This window comes from Chiloscyllium plagiosum, chromosome 18, assembly GCF_004010195.1.
Source record: "Chiloscyllium plagiosum isolate BGI_BamShark_2017 chromosome 18, ASM401019v2, whole genome shotgun sequence".
In the NCBI taxonomy this organism is placed as follows: Eukaryota; Metazoa; Chordata; class Chondrichthyes; order Orectolobiformes; family Hemiscylliidae; genus Chiloscyllium; species Chiloscyllium plagiosum.
Window position 1 is genome coordinate 23073656 of NC_057727.1, and position 21340 is coordinate 23094995.

Below are 21340 nucleotides of genomic sequence, written 5' to 3' on the forward strand. Positions count from 1 at the left end.
ACTTCTGGCTGCACACCCTCCCCCTTAAGGATTCTGAAGACACGGTCCGAGACGTCTCGGACCCTGGCACCCGGGAGGCAACAAACCATCCGAGAGTCTTGCCCATGTCCACAGAACCGCCTGTCTGTCCCTCTAACTAGAGAGTCTCCTATAACTAGCACTCTCCTCCTCTCCCCCTTTCCATTCTGAGTCTCAGAGCCAGACCTCACGTCACAGACCCGGTCACTGCAGCTTACCCCTGCTACCCCAACAGTATCCAAAGCGGTATACTTATTGTTTAGGGGAATGACCACAGGGGATCCCTGCACTGCCTGCTTCCTCCCCTTCCCACCTCTAACTGTTACCTAGCTACGTCTGTTCTCTGGCGTAGCTATGTCCCTGTAGCTTCTATCTATCACCCTCTTAGCCTCTCGAATAATCCTCAGTTCATCCAACTCCAGTTCCAGTTCCCTTACTCGTTCTGTGAGGAGCAGGATCTGACTGCATTTCCTGCAGATGAAGTCGGCAGGAGTGTTGGTGGTCACCCCTACCTTGAACATCCTGCAGGAGGAACATTCCACTGCCTGCGCTGCCATTACTCTACACCTCGTCTCCGAAAACAAGAACACTGAGTAGCTTACCTGTGGACTTTAAAATTAGGTTAGAGGAGGAGGATGGGAGGGAGGCCCTACTATGTAGGGCCTGGGGTCTAGAACACACCCACTCAAATATCAATCACTTGCCTTCCCGACCAACTCTGCGCTCCAACCTCACTTCCGCCCAGCTCGCGCCGCTCTCTGCTGTGTAAAGGAACTTGCAGTTGATGGCATTCTCATATAGCTACTGCATTTGTCCTTCTAAGTGGCTGAACTTTTGAAGGAGTCTTGATGATTTGCTGCAGTATTATCATGTAGATGGTCCACACTGCTGCCATTGTGCATTGGTGATGAAGGGAATGAATACTGGAAATGGTAAACGGGACACTAGTCACATTGGTTGCATTGTCCTGGATGGTTTCAAGCTTCTTGAGAGTTTTTGGAGCTGTGCTCATCCAGGCATGTGCAGAGTATTCCATTACAGTTCTGACTTGTGCCTTTGTAATGGTGAACAGGTTTTGAGAAATGAGGCGGTGAGTTTCTCACTGAAGAACTCCCAGCCTCTCATCTGCTCTTTAACCCATAATATTTATCCGGCTAGCCCGTTGGTAGCTCCCAGGATAATAATGGGAGAGGGGAATTTCGCAGAAAGTAATCCATTGCATGTCAAAGGGAGATGGTTAGATTCACTAATGTTCATTGCCTGAGATTTGTGTTTGTTATTTGCCATTTATCAGCTGGAGCCTAAATGTTGCCCAGTGTACATATGAACATAAACTGTTTCAATCTCTGAAGAATTGCAAATAACATTGAAAACCATGCATTTTTGTTACAATGAAGGCTGGAGGAGTGCTCTGTCATTCTAGTCCTCCACTGCGTAAAACAGAAAGTAAGACATTTTTCAATCACCAAGATGACTAATGAAGTACCTTATTGATATCAAGTTTTTAAATGAAATGATCTATCAACTAAGTTTCTTAATACATACACACTTTTCTTTTATTCATTCATGGGATGTGGGCATCACTGACTAGGCCAGCATTTATTGCCCATCCCTAATTACCCAGAGAGCAGTTAAGAGTCAACCATGTTGCTGTGGGTCTGGAGTCATATGTATACCAGACCAGGTAAGGATGGCAGTTTTCTTCCCGAAAGGACATTAGTGGACCAAATGGGTTTTTCCAACAATTGACGATGTATTTACGGTCATTGTTAGATTGTTAATTCCAGATTTTATTGAATCTAATTCCACTATGTGCCTTGGCAGGATTTGAACATAGGACCCCAGAACATTATCTGGGTCTCTGGATTAACAGTCCAACAATAATACCACTAGGCCATCACCTCTCCCGTTTGAGTTTATTAACAATCAAAGCTTATTCAGTGAAGATGCGACTAACATAGTCAGTAATATAGGAGTAGAAATGCTTATGCCTATAAGTATCCCTAGAACACGTGCACAACCTTCCCTTTCTGTAGGAAAAAGGAGCAAATGAAACCGATTATTCTGCAGAGATTGGCTTCCTGAATAAGACACAGAACAATTGGCTTTCTTGAAGGCAAAAGGATAAAGTGTAGGATATTCCAACATCTGTTGCTGTAATGTTCTGGCTGGTCTGGCCAACTGAGCAACAATTTACAGTTGTCTGCAAAGTCTCTCAAACACAGCTTGCTCAGGAAATATAATCTTGAGATGGTTTTTCAATCACTTTCTCAGAAGAAATGGGCAGATTTCACCCTGAACTGATGTAGAAACAGGAGCAATCAGATGTGAAGCATGTTCTTAGCAAGTTTTCCTTTCGCACAGCGAGGAAAAACATAAATCACTCCAAGCTAATCACTTCACAACCAGCTGTCACAATAACTATAGCAAAGCATCATTTCTGAGTAGCCTTTTAAAGAAATTACCCCAGGTATGTCCAGAGAAATTGAAACCAATTTTGTTTTCCACAATCCTTCAAAATTTAAATCCTCTAAGCGATATTAAATAAAAAGTGCATTCAAAGCAGCAATCATCAGAGAACAACCCTCACTTCTGACTTTATGATAGAGGGAAAGTCAATGATGAAGATGGTAAGGTCTAGGAAGATACGCTGAGAAACGCTTGCATTGATGTCCTCATACTGAGACTGACCTCCATCAGTAACCATCTTCTTTTGTGCTAGGTATGACCCCAAGCATGGGAATGTTTCCTCTCAATTCCTGTTGACTCTAGTTTTGGTGTATCTCCTTGAATCTGAAAAAAATATGGGTAACAGAAATCAAAGGTCAACAAACATGCTAGATATGATAATCCACATTCTACAGCTGTACAAAAGGTGACCACAGAAATGTTGGATATATTGGCTGTTCCAGTATAGCCACAACATGGTATCTACTTGAGATGTGGACAATTGTCCAGGTATATCCTTTCTCAGAAGTCCAACCTGGCCAATTACCAATTGAGAGTTTACTCTTGATATCAGGAAAGTGATGTGAAAGTAAGTAAAGGCACCACAGTCCTAGCAGACTGTAGGGCTTTTCTCTCATTACACAGAGGCAACTATGGTGGTTTAACCTGAGGATCACACCCCACAGCCGGTGCAGGAACTGTACTCACCATCACTGCATTGCAAATCACCCAGCCAGCAAACTGACCCAACCAACCCCTTAAAGTGATATAATGGGGTTACTGATGGTGCCAGCAAATGGTACCTGCTCAATAATATTCAGTTTGGGTTTCACCATGACCACTCAGCTCCTGATCTTGGACCAAACATGGACAGAAGAGCTGAATTCTATTGACAAGGCAATGGTCATTATCCTTGATATTGAGGCAGCATTGGACTTTGTTTTTTACAGCTGTAGATTTAAGTCCCTAGTTTCGGAAATTCTGATTAATTTTGGCTCTTTGCATTATCCTGGATCTAAAATAGTTTGTTTTCTACTTGCTCCTTTGTCATACTGATGTGAAAAATTTATCTTGAATATATTTCACAAATTTATCTTCCTTACTATTACTGTAAGTTTGGTTTGTTCAGTATATAAAAATTAACATCTCCCATGATGGCTTTATTATCCTCTGAATTCCTAATTGATATTCTGCCCAGAACTATAATTACTGCTCCAGGTTCTAAAATCTACTCCTGCTAGTGTTTTTCTTTTTGCCAGTTTCATACTTCCCCTTTTTTTTTTCTATCTCCACCTAAAAGGATTCGATATCTGATTTTCAATTATCCTTTCTCTCTAATGTCTTTATTCTCCTCCTCCATTTTCTCCAACTGTTCTAAGAACCAATTATTCCAAAAATACTTAATTCCCAACCTCAGCCACAGTGCTGCAATGGCTTCATCTTGGAAATTTAGATCAAACCTATTAATTTCTATTTGTTCTATAAATAATCTGATTTGTTGTGAATGTTTCACACCCTCTTTAGCTTTATTTCTTTTTCCTTGCACCACTTCTGTCACTAATGCACCATTACTTTTGTCAATTTTGCTTCTAGACACACTCCAGCCCTGTTGAACTGGAGCCTCTATCAATAAATAGCTCCTTCGTTCCCCAGTACTGGTGCCACTACCTCACGAATCAGACATGCGGAACAGGAGTATGTGAAGAATTGAACACACTTTCAGGTTTCCTATCAATTGTAAAATGATCAAGCATTTTGGACCAAGAATTATTTGAATCACCTACATCGCTGGGCTTCTCCACTATGTTATCACAAATCTTAACCTGCGCATCCCCTGTTGCACAGCAGATTTCAGTTTTCCATTTTTCTTTTATTGACTTGCTTGTTTTGTACAAGCTCTTCCATGCTCTGGATGTGGTACAATTTTGAAACAAATTTGAGACTGTCACCCCTCCTGTCAGCTCAACCCATTCAATAAATAGAAATGGAGAAACTGACTTGGCATACTTCACTGAAGATGAATTTCACTTTTTATCAGCTCATCGCAAAGTTAGCAAACATGCTGCCTGCATATCCCTTGGAATAGCACATCTGTTCATTTCACATTCCTTCAAAGGGAATGACACGCACATCTCTCATTCTCTCTGAGGAACAGACGAGCCTGCCTGGGCTCCCCAGGATAGTGAATGCACATTTTGCAGGTCTCCAGGATAGCTGATGCATTCCTCTCATGAGCTCCAGTTCATATTGCAACTGTGTGTTTCTGTCACTCAAGTATAGTCATATTCATATAAAGGTTGAATCTTTGTGATCAATACTTTTGGCCAACAAACATGTGGTTGACTTTCATGCAGGGATGGATTTAAGGGTGTTTAAAGTTAAAATGCATATTTGAGTTGGGCCTAAAATGTAAACCAAATGGAGTAAGAATTTTTTAAAAACCAACAGCACAAAAGAAATAATTAAATATTAACATTATTTTATAACCTATTTCATCCCACGCAATGTATAAATATGACAGATTAGCTAAAATGTTTCATGCATCAACATTTCATAAATTATTATTCTTGGTACTGGTAAGCACATACGATATGCCACATCTTTAAAAATGAAATTTTAATAATATTGACATTGAATTCTCTCCATGCCTCTTCAATCCATTGATGCAAGTTGCTGTTGAGGATGCTTGCAGATTTCTGCCCCCAATAAATGTTTCCTGACCTTCCAACATGCAAATCTTTTGGGTAATGTCCTTGAGGTTTATTTGCATGCTTATCCAGGGGCTGAATAATACAAGTAGTATCAAGATGTTAAAGCCAATAAAGGTGACATTGAAATTTTGAATTGGATATTTAACTTCAGAAGACATTTGCTAAATTGATGGGTGTGACATGAGGTCAAGAAAAGACTGAAAGACCAATACAACAGGCAAATGGTGATCATGTCACCACCAGTGCAGCAGTTACACATCCTCTAAAGTCTGTTGCTATGTGAATTAATTTTCTTTCCTGCTCTATTGCGGATATATGAATGCCCTTTTTAATCATTCATGGCAAAACTATTTGATTCACTATGGTAAATGCTGGCAAAACTGCTTATCTATTCAAAATACTTTCACAGAGCTCTCAAGTTGCAGTGTTTGAACAGGCATTCTGCTTTATTATTGTTGACATTTATTACATCTATTTACTAGTGAGAACAATGCAATCTTTCAATTTGCAAATCGGGTAAGAATTTATTTCCTCCTGGCTTGGGTCCAAAAACACTCATTTCATTGACATTCTTGCAGTCAGTTACCATATAGTGTTTAATTAAGATTCGTACCCTTTGGGAAACTATCCAGCAGGTGACAATGGTCAAAAGCTGTTGTGACCTAATTTCATTTAAAATTGAGCCTGGTTACTCCTACTTTTGTAAATATGAAATATGATGTAGGTACCTGCTTTGCTACGTGGAGGGAGTGGGAAAGGATGCATGATATGCCAGGGCGTTTATAAACTAATTTCAAAAGAACAGTCTTACTGGATGCAATTTGAAGGTGCTTTGATGAAGTTTTTCTCTTTCATATCAGCATAAACTATCACATATGGAGAGGTTTGTCTGCTTTTATCATTATCCTCCTGAAGTGAGCAGAAACTTTTTAATTGACATACTGACCTTGGTTTCAAAGTATTTCATTTACTTTCTTGTGCCTGGGTCAGTAGCCGCAGGTTGGGGCAGTAATGTCTGGCATTTCATTTGACTTTCATGCCCTTGAGTTAGAAGTGAGGAAAATAGCCAAGTTTTCAACATTTCTTTATTTACTGACTACTAGGAAAGTGAACAAATGCAGATGTTCAGGTAAGAACTATTTTGGTCTTATAACTTGTCCAGTGTATAGCAAAGCATGGCCAGTTGGGCAACATGCTAGACTGGATCTGAAATTATAATGTACCAAGAACCAGCTCCCTAAGGAGTGGAAGAAATCTTTGAGAAGATATGTAGCTCAGGTTGATGATAAGTCTATAAGTTAGCTCATTGAGTTGGAAGGTTTGTTTTCAGATGTTTTGTCACCATGACTAGGTAACACCATCAGTGAGAGTCTCTGGTGAAGCGCTGGTGGTATGTCCCGTCTCTCTATTAATAGGTCTTGGTTTCTTAAGGTGGGTGATGTCATTTCTGGTTCTTTTTATCAAGGGAAGGTAGATAGGATCTAAATCAATGTTTTTATTGATGGAATTCTGGTTAGAATGCCATGCCTCTAAGAATTCTTGTGCGTGTCTTTGTTTCGCCTGTCCTAGGATTTGTATTAAGATTAGTGTGGTGCTGGAAATGCACAGCAGGTCAGGCAGCATCAGAGAAGCAGGAAAATAGATGTTTCGGGTGGGAGTCCTGCCTGAAACGTTGATTTTCCTGCTTCTCAGATGCTGCCTAAACCTGCTGTGCATTTCCAGCACCACTCTAATCTTGACACTAATCTCCAGCATCTGCAGACTTCACTTTTGACTAGGATGTATGTGTTGTCCCAGTCAAAGTGGTGTCCTTCTTTGTTTGTATTAAAACTAGAGTATTGCTGCCTGAGGAATGAACGTTTCCAGAGCAGTTGTAAGTACGTTATTCATCATGATTAGATTAGATTCCCCACAGTATGGAAACAGGCCGTTTGGTCCAACAAGTCCACACCAACCTTCTAGAGAGTAGCCCACCCAGACCTATTCCCTACCCTATCTTTACTCTGACTAATGCACCTAATATTATGGGCAATTTAGCATGACCAATTCACCTTACCTGCACATCTTTGGACTGTGGGAGGAAACCGGAGCACCTGGAGGAAACCCACGCAGACACAGGGAGGATGTGCAAACTCCACACAAACAGTCGCCCGAGGCTGGAATCGAACCCAGGTCCATGGCACTGTGGGGCAACAGAGCTGGCCACTGTACCACCCTTGTGCTGATGTAATGGTGGAAACTTCTTCAGTATATGTTGTGCTGCCTTCATATAAACCAGTCAAATGATACAATGCTCTAATGAAAGAAAATTTTACATAACTTAATTTAGCAAAGGTTGCCTCATACATCCAGGAGTATGTGCAAAAGCAGCAAAATCCCTGAAATAGTTGAAAAATCTAACAAATACCTAGAAATGAAAACAAATTAATGAATAATTGTCAAAGTGAATAAAACTTAAGGAAAGAATTTTTTCTTTTTAAAAATATCTTAATATTAAGCATAAGTCTGGAAAAAAAACCAGAGGAGCATGCTGTTTATCATCTGATCATTGGCATCAAAAAGCATTCTGTTTAGAAATATATTCATTCAATTATGGAAAAACTATGCCTGCAGAATCTAGTGTATTGCATTTGATTTGACAAAAGAAATTTTGTATACAGTCATCATAATCAGTTATTGCTATATGAACTGTGTGCATGGTCTGAAAGTATTAACTGCAATTACTGTTTAAACGTCCTGCAATTTAACTGATAGTGGAAAGATTTGATAAATTTATTAATAAGGATTCTAGATGTACAAGCTGAATTTTCACAATCCCTCATCAGGACTGGACTGATGTGCATGGATGAGACTAAGCAGCAAAGAATTATTTGCTAAAGTATTGCAATAACCCATCTCTGAATTCCCAGAAAAGGATCACCAAACTAGAGTAGGTCAAGTGGCAGCATCTCTTAGTGCCACCAAAACACTTAAAGTGTCCTGAACGAACCCTAACTTTATTTCAAAAGCAGAAATACTGGCTTCTCCTCGTCTACCTGGCACTACTGAATGCATTTGTCCTAGTTTTATTGAGTTTGTTCATTCCATTTAACATAATGAGTAGTTCATCTGCAGTATACTGAAGAACACGAGTACAAATAATTGAATTTGAAGAGTTATAATTGAATTCCCCTTAAATGCAAATTGAAATAGAGTAGTTGGTCTCTGCTCTTAAAAATAAAATGGCAAGGCTTGATAGGCATACTTGGCTTCAGTTGCCTGGGGCTAGAGGCAAAAAAATTCTTACAAATGTTTGCATTGGTGATCATTAATTAATGCAATGGAATACCATATGCATGGACACCAAACTAATCCCGAATAAGGTACAGAAGAAAAATAGTTGAATGGAACCAGGGACAAAACTTCAGTACTGTGGAGAAACTGGGATTGTTCTCCTTAGAGCAGGGAAGGTTAATTGGACATTTTAACAGAAGTGTTCATGAGTTAAGAGTTATGAACTATGGTCTTATCAGTTCCTTGCACAGTTGGAGCAAGGCACCTCTGCTCGGGTACTTGAATCCTGTTGCTGTGAAGACCAACCTACTATCTGCTGTACCTACATGCTTGCATTTAGTGACTGATGCTCCCCCACATCTTGGTGCACTTCCTGCTTTCGCAATTCAAATAATAATCATCCTGCCTGCTTTTGCTAACAAAGTGGATAATGATTTAAAATAATTGCAAAGGGCCAGGAGAGGGGAACAGCTTAATACGGATAGAGCAGGAGTAATTGGACAAAGATCTGGCACATGAATGATGAACAAAATGACCTCTATCTATCCTATCCAGTTCTCTCATTCTGGTATAGGCTTGGACTGAATTCTAGTAGTTGCAAGGATAAATCTGTCTACTTTCAATTACAAACTGATACTGGAAGAATGGCTATATGAACAATTTCCTGCAAAGCCACTCAAATAGTGCTTCAGTAACGTCAGATGAATAAGAGCAGGAAAAGCAAAGTGTTGCACTAAAATTTCAAGGTCATCCTTACGATAGCAAGTTTATCTCAAGAATGATGTTTGGGCTGCCGCTGTTGGTATCTATGTAACTGAGTTAGAGAGGAAGAATCATCTAGGAAACCTATTCCTACTGGACATGGTTGTCTGATGAAGATGTGATTGAACAACGTTCCCATAATGCAAAGGTCTGTTCATACTCATTGTTAATAAAGACCAGAAATCATACACCAAGGCAGAATGATTTAAATAAGCAATTCAAAGTATTGTATGTCAATGGTAAGATCTGATATTAAATCCTAATAACCTTATGCATTTGTTTTGGTTCTTACATCTACTGAATGGAGTCCAATCTTCGCCTTTGATCGAAAAATGGGAATGGAAGGCTTGTCGCTTCAAACTTGTAGCGATACGAAAGGGAGAGAACTTCAATTTCCCTTTCAATAGTAACAATCATCACGTTCCCAACAAATAGATTGAATGAAGAGTTGCAAGTTTCTTACAATTATACAGTGAACTCCTATCTCTGAGTGTCAGCACATGATTCCTACAATAAGAAGAGGGAATTTTTATTTCTGTCTGTCCAAATTCTTTCAAATGCCAAGAGATATCTCTGTTTGTTTTTGCCTCTGTCATTTTAAATGGTGGAAGAGATTTCAAATATTACGCATGAATTCAGCAGCTGTTCATCAACCAGCTCTATGGAGCTAAAACTATCATGCTGATTAATTCAAGTGTAATAATCCAGAATTACTAGGATAGTCCAGCTCTACTGCTACTTATAATGTTTCTCAATCATACCTTCATCAGATGCCCATGCAGTCACAAGCACAATCTAACGGTAAAGCCTGAAGAATCTGCAATTAATTTTTAAAACAAATTCCTGGTTGGTGTCATATTTTGTCTTAATATGCTTGCCCACGTTTGAGTCACAGGTAATGTCGGGTTTGCTGACTCTGTATTTGATATCAACTGAATCAGCAGTAAAGGTGCAACGGTCAATATTGCCCCTGATTAGGGAGGGGAGCCGAACCAGGATTCTCCATCAATGAAGCAATCTAAGGGCCTAGAAATTTTACTGCGAGCAAGTTGGGTAAGCATAAAAGCACACAAAATGGCCACTTGGCCAGTACTACAACATAACTGCGATATGTCACACAGCATTGCTTGTGCCTGCTGCGTTTGGATAGTCAGAGGCTTTTTCCCAGGGTGCAAAAGTCAGGTGCAGGAGGACACACGTTCAAGGTGAGAGGGGGAAAGTTGAGGGGAGAAGTGCAGACAAAATCTTTTACTCAGAGGGTGGTGGATGCCTGGATTGTACAGCCATTGAGGGTGGTGGAAGCACATTAGTAATATTTAAGGCGTATCTTTATAGACTCATGAATGGGAGGCGAACAGGAGGGATTGAAACTGTGTATGGACAATACGTAGCAGGTCTAAATAAGGATTAGAAATCAGCAAAGGCTTGGTGAGCCGAAGGGCCTGTTCCTGTGCTGTATTGTTCTTTGTTCTCATACGAGGTCAAACTAAAGTATAAATAGCCAAACAAAGCATATAAATAGATGAAGGTTTTGAAGAATTGTATCAAAATGGGTTTATTTCATGTTCTGTGGCGATACCTGAAATGAGTTTGGTTTTTGTTTAGAAAAGACTTGGTGAGAGGACTTTTTTTTGTAAACAAAAGATATTTCTGGACGTTGTGTTGGACTTTGGACACTATAGAAAATACTTACCTGGATTTTATGGCTGTCATGCTTGAACAGTGTTTTGCTTCGAGGTTGCTTGGTTTTCACATGGGGCTGCAGGTAGAAAGCATGCAGAAGTAAGACTGCCCAGTTCATCTTTCCCCTGTTTCTGAAATGCTTTGTTGTTCTTCCATTGTGAAATCTAATTGTCCTCTTGAAGAATGTGGGAAAACTTCTTGGTATGTAGTTCCTGAGCAAGCTGTGTTTACCAAGACCCCAGAGAAAACTGCCCAATGATCATAAAACATAGGAGCAGAAATTAGGCCATGTCGCCATTGAGTCTGATCTGCCATATAATCATGGTCAATAAGTTTCTTAACCCCATTCTTCCACTTTCTCCCCGTAACCTTTGATCCCCTTGACAACCAAGAACCTATCTATCTCAGTCTTAATATACTCAATGACCGGGGCTTGAAGTGTGGGGAGAAAAGCCCCCCCCCCCCCCCCCCCCCCCCCCCCCAATCCTTCTAAACTCAATCAAGTATAGAACCAGAGTCCTCAAATGTTCCTCATACGTTAAACCTTTTATTCCTGGGATCATTCATGTGAACCTCTTTTGGACCCATTCCAGGACCAGTCCATCTTTCCTGAGATATGGGATCCAAAATTGCCCACAATTTTAAATATGGTCAGACCACAATGACAGGGCATTAGATCAACAGGCTTCTGAACCTTTCTTCAGCTTTTCATCCTTCAAGAACTGACCTTCATTGGCCATAAGATGTTTCCCCTACAGTGAATCTTTGCAAACAAAATGCCATTTTTGCCCTTTACCTGCTGTATGTGTTATTTGAGTTATTAAGAGAGGTAAACATTTATATTTTCAAATCAAAAACTACGCAGTTTTGCATTTCGTTTAAGAAGCTCTCTGTTATAATAAGTCAAGTTTTATGTTAAAATAAACCTGGTTGGTGGATGTTTTTACTTCCATATTGAGTATCAATAGATGAAGGAAGCTTGTGATTGGCCATATTGGAAACTGGGTAAAATGTTTAAATGAATGTTGTGACCCGTGGAGTAGTCTGACTGAAGAGAAACAGTGCGCTCCTCCCATCTTGAGGTTATAACACCACAGAAATTCAATTTGAGCAATCACACAATGCAAATGATGAATTGTGAATGCATCTTAGCCAGTATCCATTTACATTCCCTTTGAAGGGAAAGCTTGCTATTGATTTGCAATTGCCTGTTCCTGTGCTGCCTTCTAAGGTCAACTTCACCCCTAAGATCATTTGTCTGACCCATATTCCCAAGCATTAATGAGTCAAATCCAATTGTCAGCTTTTAATATTTATTGTAAGTGAGATGCAGTACATCAATCTTTTCTTGCACTTAAATATCATATTATTCAAAAACATAAGCATGCCCTATCATCTGAGAACCATATTTCAGTATTGTTTATTTTCAGAAGACATTATTATGTATTTTCAGAAGGTCTACATAATAATCATATTGAAGATCATCCAGTGCAGATTTATAAACACTATAATTCTACTGAGACAAGTCCAAGCAATACCCAGCTCTCCCAACTTGTAGATCTAGTTATGCAGAAAGCCTTGCTCTTAAAACATACATGCCACTGGAATTTTTTAGTTTTAATAGAAGTATTATTCCATCTTCTAAATAATAAGATTAATTTTTTTGCTTTGCAGGGGTATTGTAATCATTGTATCACTTCCAAATATTTGTACAGTTGTATCGAATGTTTACATTTTAATCCTTGCCTTAAAGTCCTTTGCTGTGCCAAACAGTGTGAGCAAGGAGAACTGTAGGGAATCTGATTGCAGCTTGCTGTATGCTGCTTTCTTAATTTTACTTAAACAGAAATGAAAAATAATGTATAAGAAAAAATCGTTTTATAACAAAGTAAATGGCTAACTTAGGTGATGTATACTTTTATTATTTTATTGGATTTGGGCATTGCTGGCAAAGCCAACATTGGTTGACCATCCCTAATTTTTATTGAGAACTGAATGGTAAACCAGGCTGTTATAGAGAGCAGTTAAGAATCGCGCACATTGCTGTGGGTCTGGAATCACGTGTAACCCAATCTAGGTAAGGATGTTAGATGACCTTCCCTAAAGGGCATTCGTGAATTAGGTGGGTATTTGCAACAAATGATAGTAGTTAAGTGGTCATGATTAGACACCATAATTCCAGAATTCTATTGTCCTCCAATTTAACCACTGCTACGGTGGGTTCGAATCCATGCCCCGAGAACATTAGACTAGGACTCTGTGTCATTACTGCTACGCCACAGCCTCCTTCATGACTTGGTGGAACTTGCCGCTTCTTGTTTTCCACATAGTGATTTCTGCATCTGGGTTCGATCTCTGAGCTCGGAGTTGAGTGGAAAATGAGTCATTTCTATCTGAAGAAGCAGAGAACATTAGTGGGAGAGTTGCCCCAGGCCAGCATTGCAGACAAAATCTGATTTGGAAATGTGAAGAATCTGGCTGTTAACTTAGTTAAATCAAGGAAATGAAACTGTTGTGCACTGTTTTATTGGGTTTGTTGATTTGAAGAAAAATAACAAGCTTCAGAATGATTCCATTAATCTTGTAATCCAGACCTTGGACTTGAAATTTTTTTTTAATGAAAGACTGTTTCAAATGACTAGTTAAATCTATTGCTATTCTCTATCCTATGCAGCCATATCCGATTTCATTGGCAAGCACTCCAACCATGCTATCTGCTTATCTTCCTACATATCATGTTTTTGTTTTCTTTATTGTTCAGTTGGAAAGCATGCTGGAATTATTGTAAATATGTTGAGAAGCATATAGTCTGAACTCATCAATGACGTTACACCGTTTGTATTGCAAGCATGTAATGCTATGTGAGTTTTTCACAAGTTTACAGAATAATCAGAGATGAGGAAGATCATTCAGACCATCTGAATTTATCTATTTGTTCCCATTTTCCTAAGGTTTCAAACATCACTGATCCAACTGGAAGTCTATTAGATTAGATTAGATTCCTTACAGTGTGGAAACAGGCCCTTCGGCCCAACAAGTCCACACCGACCCTCCGAAGAGCAACCCACCCAGACCCATTCCCCTACATTTACCCCTTCACCTAACATTACGGGCAATTTAGCATGGCCAATTCACCTAACCTGCACATCTTTGGACTGTGGGAGGAAACTGGAGCACCTGGAGGAAACCCACGCGGACACGGGGAGAATGTGCAAACTCCACACAGACAGTTGCCTGAGGCGGGAATTGAACCTGAGAGGCAACAGTGCTAACCACTGTGCCACCGTACTGCCCACTATTGTCAGACATTGGGTGAAGAAGTGACAGGCACAAGGTCAAAAATGACCTTTACTAATTTGAATGTATGTCAATTTGTTCCACTTCTGCAAATTAATATCCTGGGTTCATTTTTTCTATCCCCTTAGCAGTATTCTGTATACCTCTCAGATGATTCGTGACTAGGCTGAAATTTGCCAAATTTCTTATGTTTTTTCATCATGTGATGCATATGATGTTAGGGATCAGCCTGTGCAATGCTTCCAAGACTTTAAAGATTTTCCTTGTTTCTTGCCAATCAAGACTAGACAGTGTACACAATGCCCTAAAGTTCAATCATTACCTTCTTTGATATATTCGCCTGTTTTAACTAAGCTGTTCAATTAGTTTTGCTGCTGAGTATTAATTGGATCAATGATCGCCATTGTGTCTCGTAAGACTCCTTCCTTTCATTTCATTCTGCATAGAGTATGTGTCTCTTCCTGTTCCTTACTCTGGGCAGTACTTTGCATCCTACTTGTCTCACATTCTCCTACTGAACTCTTGTCTCACTTTAAGTCCCCCTTCTGTCATCTTTCTGCTTTCCCAAGCCTCTCGTTCATCTTGACTGAATCTCCTGCTGCTTGGACTCTAGTTTCATTAACCTTCCAGCTTCTGATTCTGTCCGCAATTTTAACTTACATTGGAAATGATTTCCTCTCGTCTGGAGTTGCCTCTCTACCTTTTGGAGCCACTGCTAGCATTCCTGTCCTCTAGACAACCTACCTTTCATCCTGCTGTAGCCAATGGCTACTGCACTATCTCCAGCCTCTCTTGCAATTGCCTGTTTGAATTGCTAGGAGAAAGTGAGGACTGCAGATGCTGGAGACCAGAGTTGAAAAATGTGCTGGAAAAACACAGCAGGCCAGGCAGCATTCGAGGAGCAGGAGAATCGACGTTTCGGGCATAAGCCCTTCTTCATTCCTGAAGAAGGGCTTATGGCCAAAATGTCGATTCTCCTGCTTCTCGGATGCTGCCTGGCCTGCTGTGTTTTTCCAGCACCTGTTTGAATTGCTCCAATCAACTCTTGCTCATCGCAATACAACAGTCCAACCAAAATCATTAATGGCATTCTCTGTAACTCTGGCCTTGACTCTTTGACTACTCTATAACTTTCAACACATCAATTACACCATCCTTCCCAACATCTATTGTCCTGCCCCATGAAACTCTCCTTGTTTGATTTCACACTTACTTACCTAGGCATTGCCAGTGAATTTTGAGCACTGGCACCTTTTCTCTCAATCAAATACTTACCTCCAGAATCAATGAAAGGGTCCACTTCTCATCTCACTCTTCTTTCTTACTTGAATGCACAGCCCTTGGCAATATTGTCCAAAAAGTTGGGATCACCTGATTTGCACGTTTTTTTTCCTCCTCCACCTCTCGACACTTTTTATTGCCACCTGTGTTTAAACTGCCTGTCTGACTTACACATATATGAATAATAACGTCCTTGTACTCAACATTCAAATGATGGATGTTGTTGCTTTTTCCCCTTGCTGCCAGTTCTATCACTCTTTTCGGTGAATGTTTCAAGATGAAATGGATTGTTTGCAACCTCACCATCTTACTCCGGTTCATTGTCTAATCCTGTATCTTGTTATTGCAAAAATCACATCAATAGCATCACTTCCCCTGTTTCTGCTTCAATCTTTTGATCACCCCTCTTAATCTCTCCTTTGGTTCAGTACTCATCATTCACACATTCAGAGCACATTTATCTACAATCAAAGTGCAATACTGTTCTAGGACTTTCATCTCATTTATATCAAAGCCCCTGACTTTATTTGGGATACACTGAGAGAGCTCCAGCATCAATTGCACAATCAAAAGATTCATTGTTTCTGTGCATCTACATGTCACAGATTGGCAAGCATTGTTTTATGAAATCCAATAGAAAGAACAGTAACCTGGTTTTGTGTAGATCAAAAATCAGTCAAATTTTGGTTCAGAAACTTAACAGCATTAATTTATTTTTCATGAAACACTAGGTGTTTCATCTGAAATAACAACATAGCAGAATTAAGTCTTCGTATCTTCAAAGCTGATGGCAGGTGTGTGCTGCTGTTCTGGTTTGTTTATGTACGGGTCATGTCTTCATTATCAGCAGCAATGTTCCTGAATTACAAATCTCATTGAACTCTCGCCTGTCATTACCTGCAGCAAAACAAAGTGTGTCCCCCCAGGTGCAGTCTCTAACAAAAGAGTTAATTCTTTTCCTTAAGTCTAGCTTGCTTTGATGCCACCTGCATCTGTTGGGCCTTATACCTTTTATCCACAACCGTTTATCTTCTAAAGAACTTGCTGCCAGGCTCATTTCCAAATATTTGCACGTCTCAAACATGCGAAACCATAGGTAGTTGATGTTACTTAAAAGGTTTGTCTGGAATAAAGACAGTTTTTTTTTGTTTTCACTAATAATTGCTGTGTATTTGATTCCTAAATACATGCCCATTGTTTATTAGAAACTTTTAGTTAATTTTGTAAGTACCATACAGATAGCACTTTAAAAATGGAGAAACACTACTGGGTATGTTCTGCATAAATTCAGTTTTTAAAGATCCTTTGCAGTTACCTCAGTTTCTGCAGCAGCTCCGAATAGTTTGAATTGTCTATTATTGACCACCACTGCATTAGTACTGTCACAGTTAGTAACTGGTTGAAATCACTTAAGCCTGGTCCTGATTTTAAAATCCAAAATTTTCTCCACTACCAACATTGTGTCCTGAGCAAATATATTAGATTGGAGTTACTTCAAAGGAATGAGCTGCTACTGCTGCTATTAATCTCATCAACGCAAGCTGCAGGCACATGTAAAATTAGGTAATGACATCAGTGTTATGGCTCAGGGTTTCTCCTAACCCACCCCTCCTGTTTTCAAAGCAGGAAGAAAATGTTTTCATAAGCAGTGCAACCTTCAGAAGAACTCAAATCTGTGTCTTTATATGTGATATTGGTAGCATAGGGTTAGCAATTTCCCCTTAGCTCTGTGACATCACACTGAATGTTTAGCATGCATCATGTCTTCCTGTACTTAAAGATAGTAAATAGCAATGTCAATTGTTTACTTATAAGCCAGTGATGATGGATTTCTTTACTGTAAGATAGCTCATGTTATACAATACTTGGAAAATGTTAAAGATAAAATCGGTTCAAGAATACTTAAAATGTCCTTGGATGCATTTTGATTTATTGTCACGTGTAACTAAGTATAATGAAAAGCTTTGTTTGTGAGCAATACAGGCAGATCATAATAAGCAAGAACATCCAGATCATAGGGTGAAAAAAAACTTGGGCAGAATGAGATGTTCAGGTTATATTGCACAGGAGGTGCGCCAGGCAAGATCAACATTAACAAGTTCAACATTGTTTGAAGTTAGAGAGTCAATTCATCAGTCGTATAATGGCAGGAAAGAAGCTGTTTTTGAACCTGCGGGTGTGTGTGTTCTAGCTTCTGTATGTTCTGCCTCATGGAAGAGGTTGGGATGGGATGGGTCTTTGATAATGTTGGCAGCTTTTTCACAGCAGTGATAGGTGTATATGGAATCCATGCATGGGAAGTGTGGGCTGTGCTATTTGAAAGACTGCTTACCCACCAAACATCTATAGAGTGACTTTAATTCTTGAGACACATGGCTACTATGCTGTAGAGTAACAGCCAGGAAGCAGTGGAACTAATTTGGGAATTAAGGTTTTGTTTGTGTTAGAGCAGCTGCCACTAATCTTTAAAGGCACCCCTCTGTATTGATATTGGATAATGTCATCTTCTATACACCCAGGCATTTATGCTGAACATTTTGCCCCCGTTACTCTGTGTACATTCATCTTCCCTCAGCACACAAAGCACTAGTTTAGAAAAGACTTGCACTGCACCTTCAAAGGAAATAAAAGAAAATGTTGTTTTTGGGCTTCTTTCCAACAACCTAGCCTGCAATGTTTATGATCTTTTTCGTCTCTGAATGCACAAAGAAGACTTGCTGACTCGTCAAAAATGTGAATAAACTTGGTAAATGGTGTGTCATTGCCAGACCACTAACACAAGACAAAGAGACTCTTCCAAATCGGATCTTCCTGAATGCAGTGTTTAAAATTGTTTTTACCCTATCTACTAAATAATTAAACGGTAATAATGAAATATGCTAGGTGGCATTAGTTAACCATTATTAATGCATTTTAAGTCCATCCAATTGTGCCAAAGAACCTGTTTCTGTGCTGTACAGTTCTATATCCTTCAACTACAACTTGACACAAAAAGATAGATGATGGCCTCAGTTCACTTACGAGTCTTCTACCTTCAGCAATATTTTCCCCCTTTACAAAAGCAAAGGCACACTTTTATTAATCCTTTATTTGAACATTTCTCCTTTGTTTGGGATGGAATGATAGTCATTTACAGTGCTGTATTCTACAGTGCCACAGATTTGTTCACAATTTTTGACTCTTGACAGGAAGCAGACTGTGAATGCTTTTTGCATCCTGAATTAATTCTAAGCTAATTTATTTCCTGTTTTGAGCATTATTTGACTTATCTGTTCACAGATGCCATTTGAATCTGTCTGCATTTTTTCAGGCAAGGAATGAATGCGTTTGTGTTCCTGCTATTTGTATCTAATTTATATTTTTGCAAACACTGTTGACTTTGTGCTGATTAATAAGTGCTGTCAAATTGCCTTTATTGATCTATTCACAAAGCCAATAACACTGAATAGAGAAAACTGTAACTCATTGGTAATAAGTGCCAGAGAACCTGAAATAGACAGAAATCATGTGGGTTAAATTTGCAGATGAGACTAAACAAGGAGAATGCTCATGAAAGCCAAGCATCCACAGAAGAACCTGAACAAATTTATTAAATGGGCAGAACTGTGGTGCATTTGAATACAACACAGAAAAATCAATTATTGCACATTGCATAAACACTGTGCATGTTTTATGACTGGTGCCAAACTAGCCACCAGAGATGCGAAAAGAGATCGAGGAAACTCTGTATTTACCACGTCCACTTATTGTGGGCAGCAAACAAAAGAAACGGCGTGAATTTTTTTATAGAGTAGAATCCCTCCAGTGTGGAAACAGGCCCTTCAACCCAACAAGTCCACACTGACCCTCCGAAGAGTTACCAACCCAGACCTATTCCTCTCCTCTCTTATCCTATGTTTACCCCTGACTAATGCACCTAACCATCACACACCTGAACACTATGGACAATTTAGCATGGCCAATTCGCTTAACCTACACATCTTTGGACTGTGGGAGGAAGCTGGAGCACCTGGAGGAAACCCACACAGACACTGGGAGAATGTGCAAACTCCACACAGACAGGCACCCCAGGCTGGAATCGAACCAGGGTCCCTGGCATTGTGAGACAGCAGTGCTAACCACTGAGTCACTGTGCTGCCCTTAGATTGCTAAAGTAGTAGAGGCACTTACAGCCAAAGCCAATTAGCTCAGATCAGCTTGTACCTCTAGTACCTTTTAGTTCTGGTCACTGGCCATAAGAGAAATGTTGAAAAGCCTTAAGTGATCCCTAATGCCAGGATTGAGGTACAAGAAAGGATTAAGAAAAATTCTGAGTCTTCCAGAATAAAGAGAAATGAATGCTAGGTATGTAATGTGGCCTAGAAAAGGTTAATCATCTGTAGAGCTATTTCAGATTAAACCATCTCTGCAAGATTGGTCTACTGGCAGGAAATACTGAGTGAGCCTGTTTCTTGGCTTGATTTTGGATCTCAATACAAAAGCTCAATGACAATTTTTCTATTAACATTTAAGGGAAATGTATTTTCTGATTTCAGATATGGGATATGAGTGATGACGAAAGTTTCTGAAGAACAGTCTGTAACTTGAAAGGAAACTGCAAATTGAAGAACAAATCCAAGACCTGTTTCCAGCTTTTCAGAATCTTGCAGTGCAATAACAGCTGCCCTGTGCAGGTCATGGATTCTTTGTGATTATGGCATTCAGCTTAATTAAGAAGCAAGTTATCTCCCAGTGTCATTTTGGAATCAAAAACATGCGACTGTTCCTGGCCCTTTCATCCAGATCACAAATCTGGAGATTATGATGTTAGCATTAGTGATAACAGCAATAATCCAAATCTTTCTAAACCGAAAACTGTTACATGTATTTGAGTTCTGTGTATATAAATACAGGTCTCTCTGAGTAAGAATGTTTCATTTAAAACGCATTGCTCTAACACAAATATTTTGTTAAAGTTGTTTCTTACTTTTTCTTAAAATTAAGTTCCACTATCTCCAATCATTTTTGACTGTAGCTTCCCAGAGTGCTTTTTAATCATTTTCAGTACAGACAAATAGTTTATGTCACGAATTTTAATTAAATATGAAATTTATCATTTCAGCTACCGACTCCACTTCCATTTAAAATGTTCTTTTTGTATCGAACTGATGTTTGTTTCCTGTCAACGCGTTTGTTATATGCCTGAAGCATCTGTATTGTGTACATGCCGGTGTAATCTGCATGCAACACTTGCTACCTTTTACACAATTAAAAATAATTTAACTGAGTTCACACTCAAACATGTCTCAACATTTAATTTCACAGGAGTGAGAAGGTGAATCTGTGTAAATGTACCAATAACTCTTGTTTAGCTTTCATCTCTGTCAAATGAAAGCCAAAATAAAGGCTGGAATACCGATACCATCCAGTCACTTTCCGTGTTAGTTTAGTATATGACTGGATGCAGTCATTACTGCAACTGGCCTGATTTCTCTCTTTCCAATTCATTGGCTTGAAGATAATATAGCAAATAGCTTTAATTTTTAATAGCTGGCAATATTAAGAACATTCGCTTGCAGTGTGCTGGAGTGCTAAGAGAGCTTAATTAGCGTATTTAGCTGGTACGTCAAGATTGATGAAATACCATGATGGAATGACTACCTACTGCAGTTGATTCAATGCTGCTATCAGGCCAAGTAATTGTATCTAGTCAAGGCCATCAGTGCTACTGTCAATATTTATTATTTTAAACAATTATCAACCACAGATGCTGAAATCGTTTAAATCTCCTTATTGTTGCCCTCATAGGCGAGTCTGCTCAGAGCAATGTGTAAACCTTAAGTTTATCTTTGCTTCAGTCATATGACTTGTGATTGCACTTTGAACCG

General features: G+C 39.4%; 1 protein-coding gene across 2 annotated transcripts in view; it reads left to right on the forward strand.

The window, feature by feature from the left end:
- Window positions 1-20752, forward strand: part of atg7 (ATG7 autophagy related 7 homolog (S. cerevisiae)) — a 139792-nt gene extending 119040 nt beyond the window's left edge. Inside the window, exon 18 of one of the 2 annotated variants that reach the window (XM_043707933.1) lies at window positions 20009-20752. In XM_043707933.1, the coding sequence (XP_043563868.1) occupies window positions 20009-20041 (33 nt within the window). In that variant the 3' untranslated portion in view covers window positions 20042-20752. Of the gene's footprint in view, window positions 1-4059; window positions 4430-20008 lie in introns of those variants that run through there. The other variant, XM_043707932.1, reaches the window with a different exon arrangement.
- The last annotated feature ends 588 nt before the right edge of the window (window positions 20753-21340 follow it).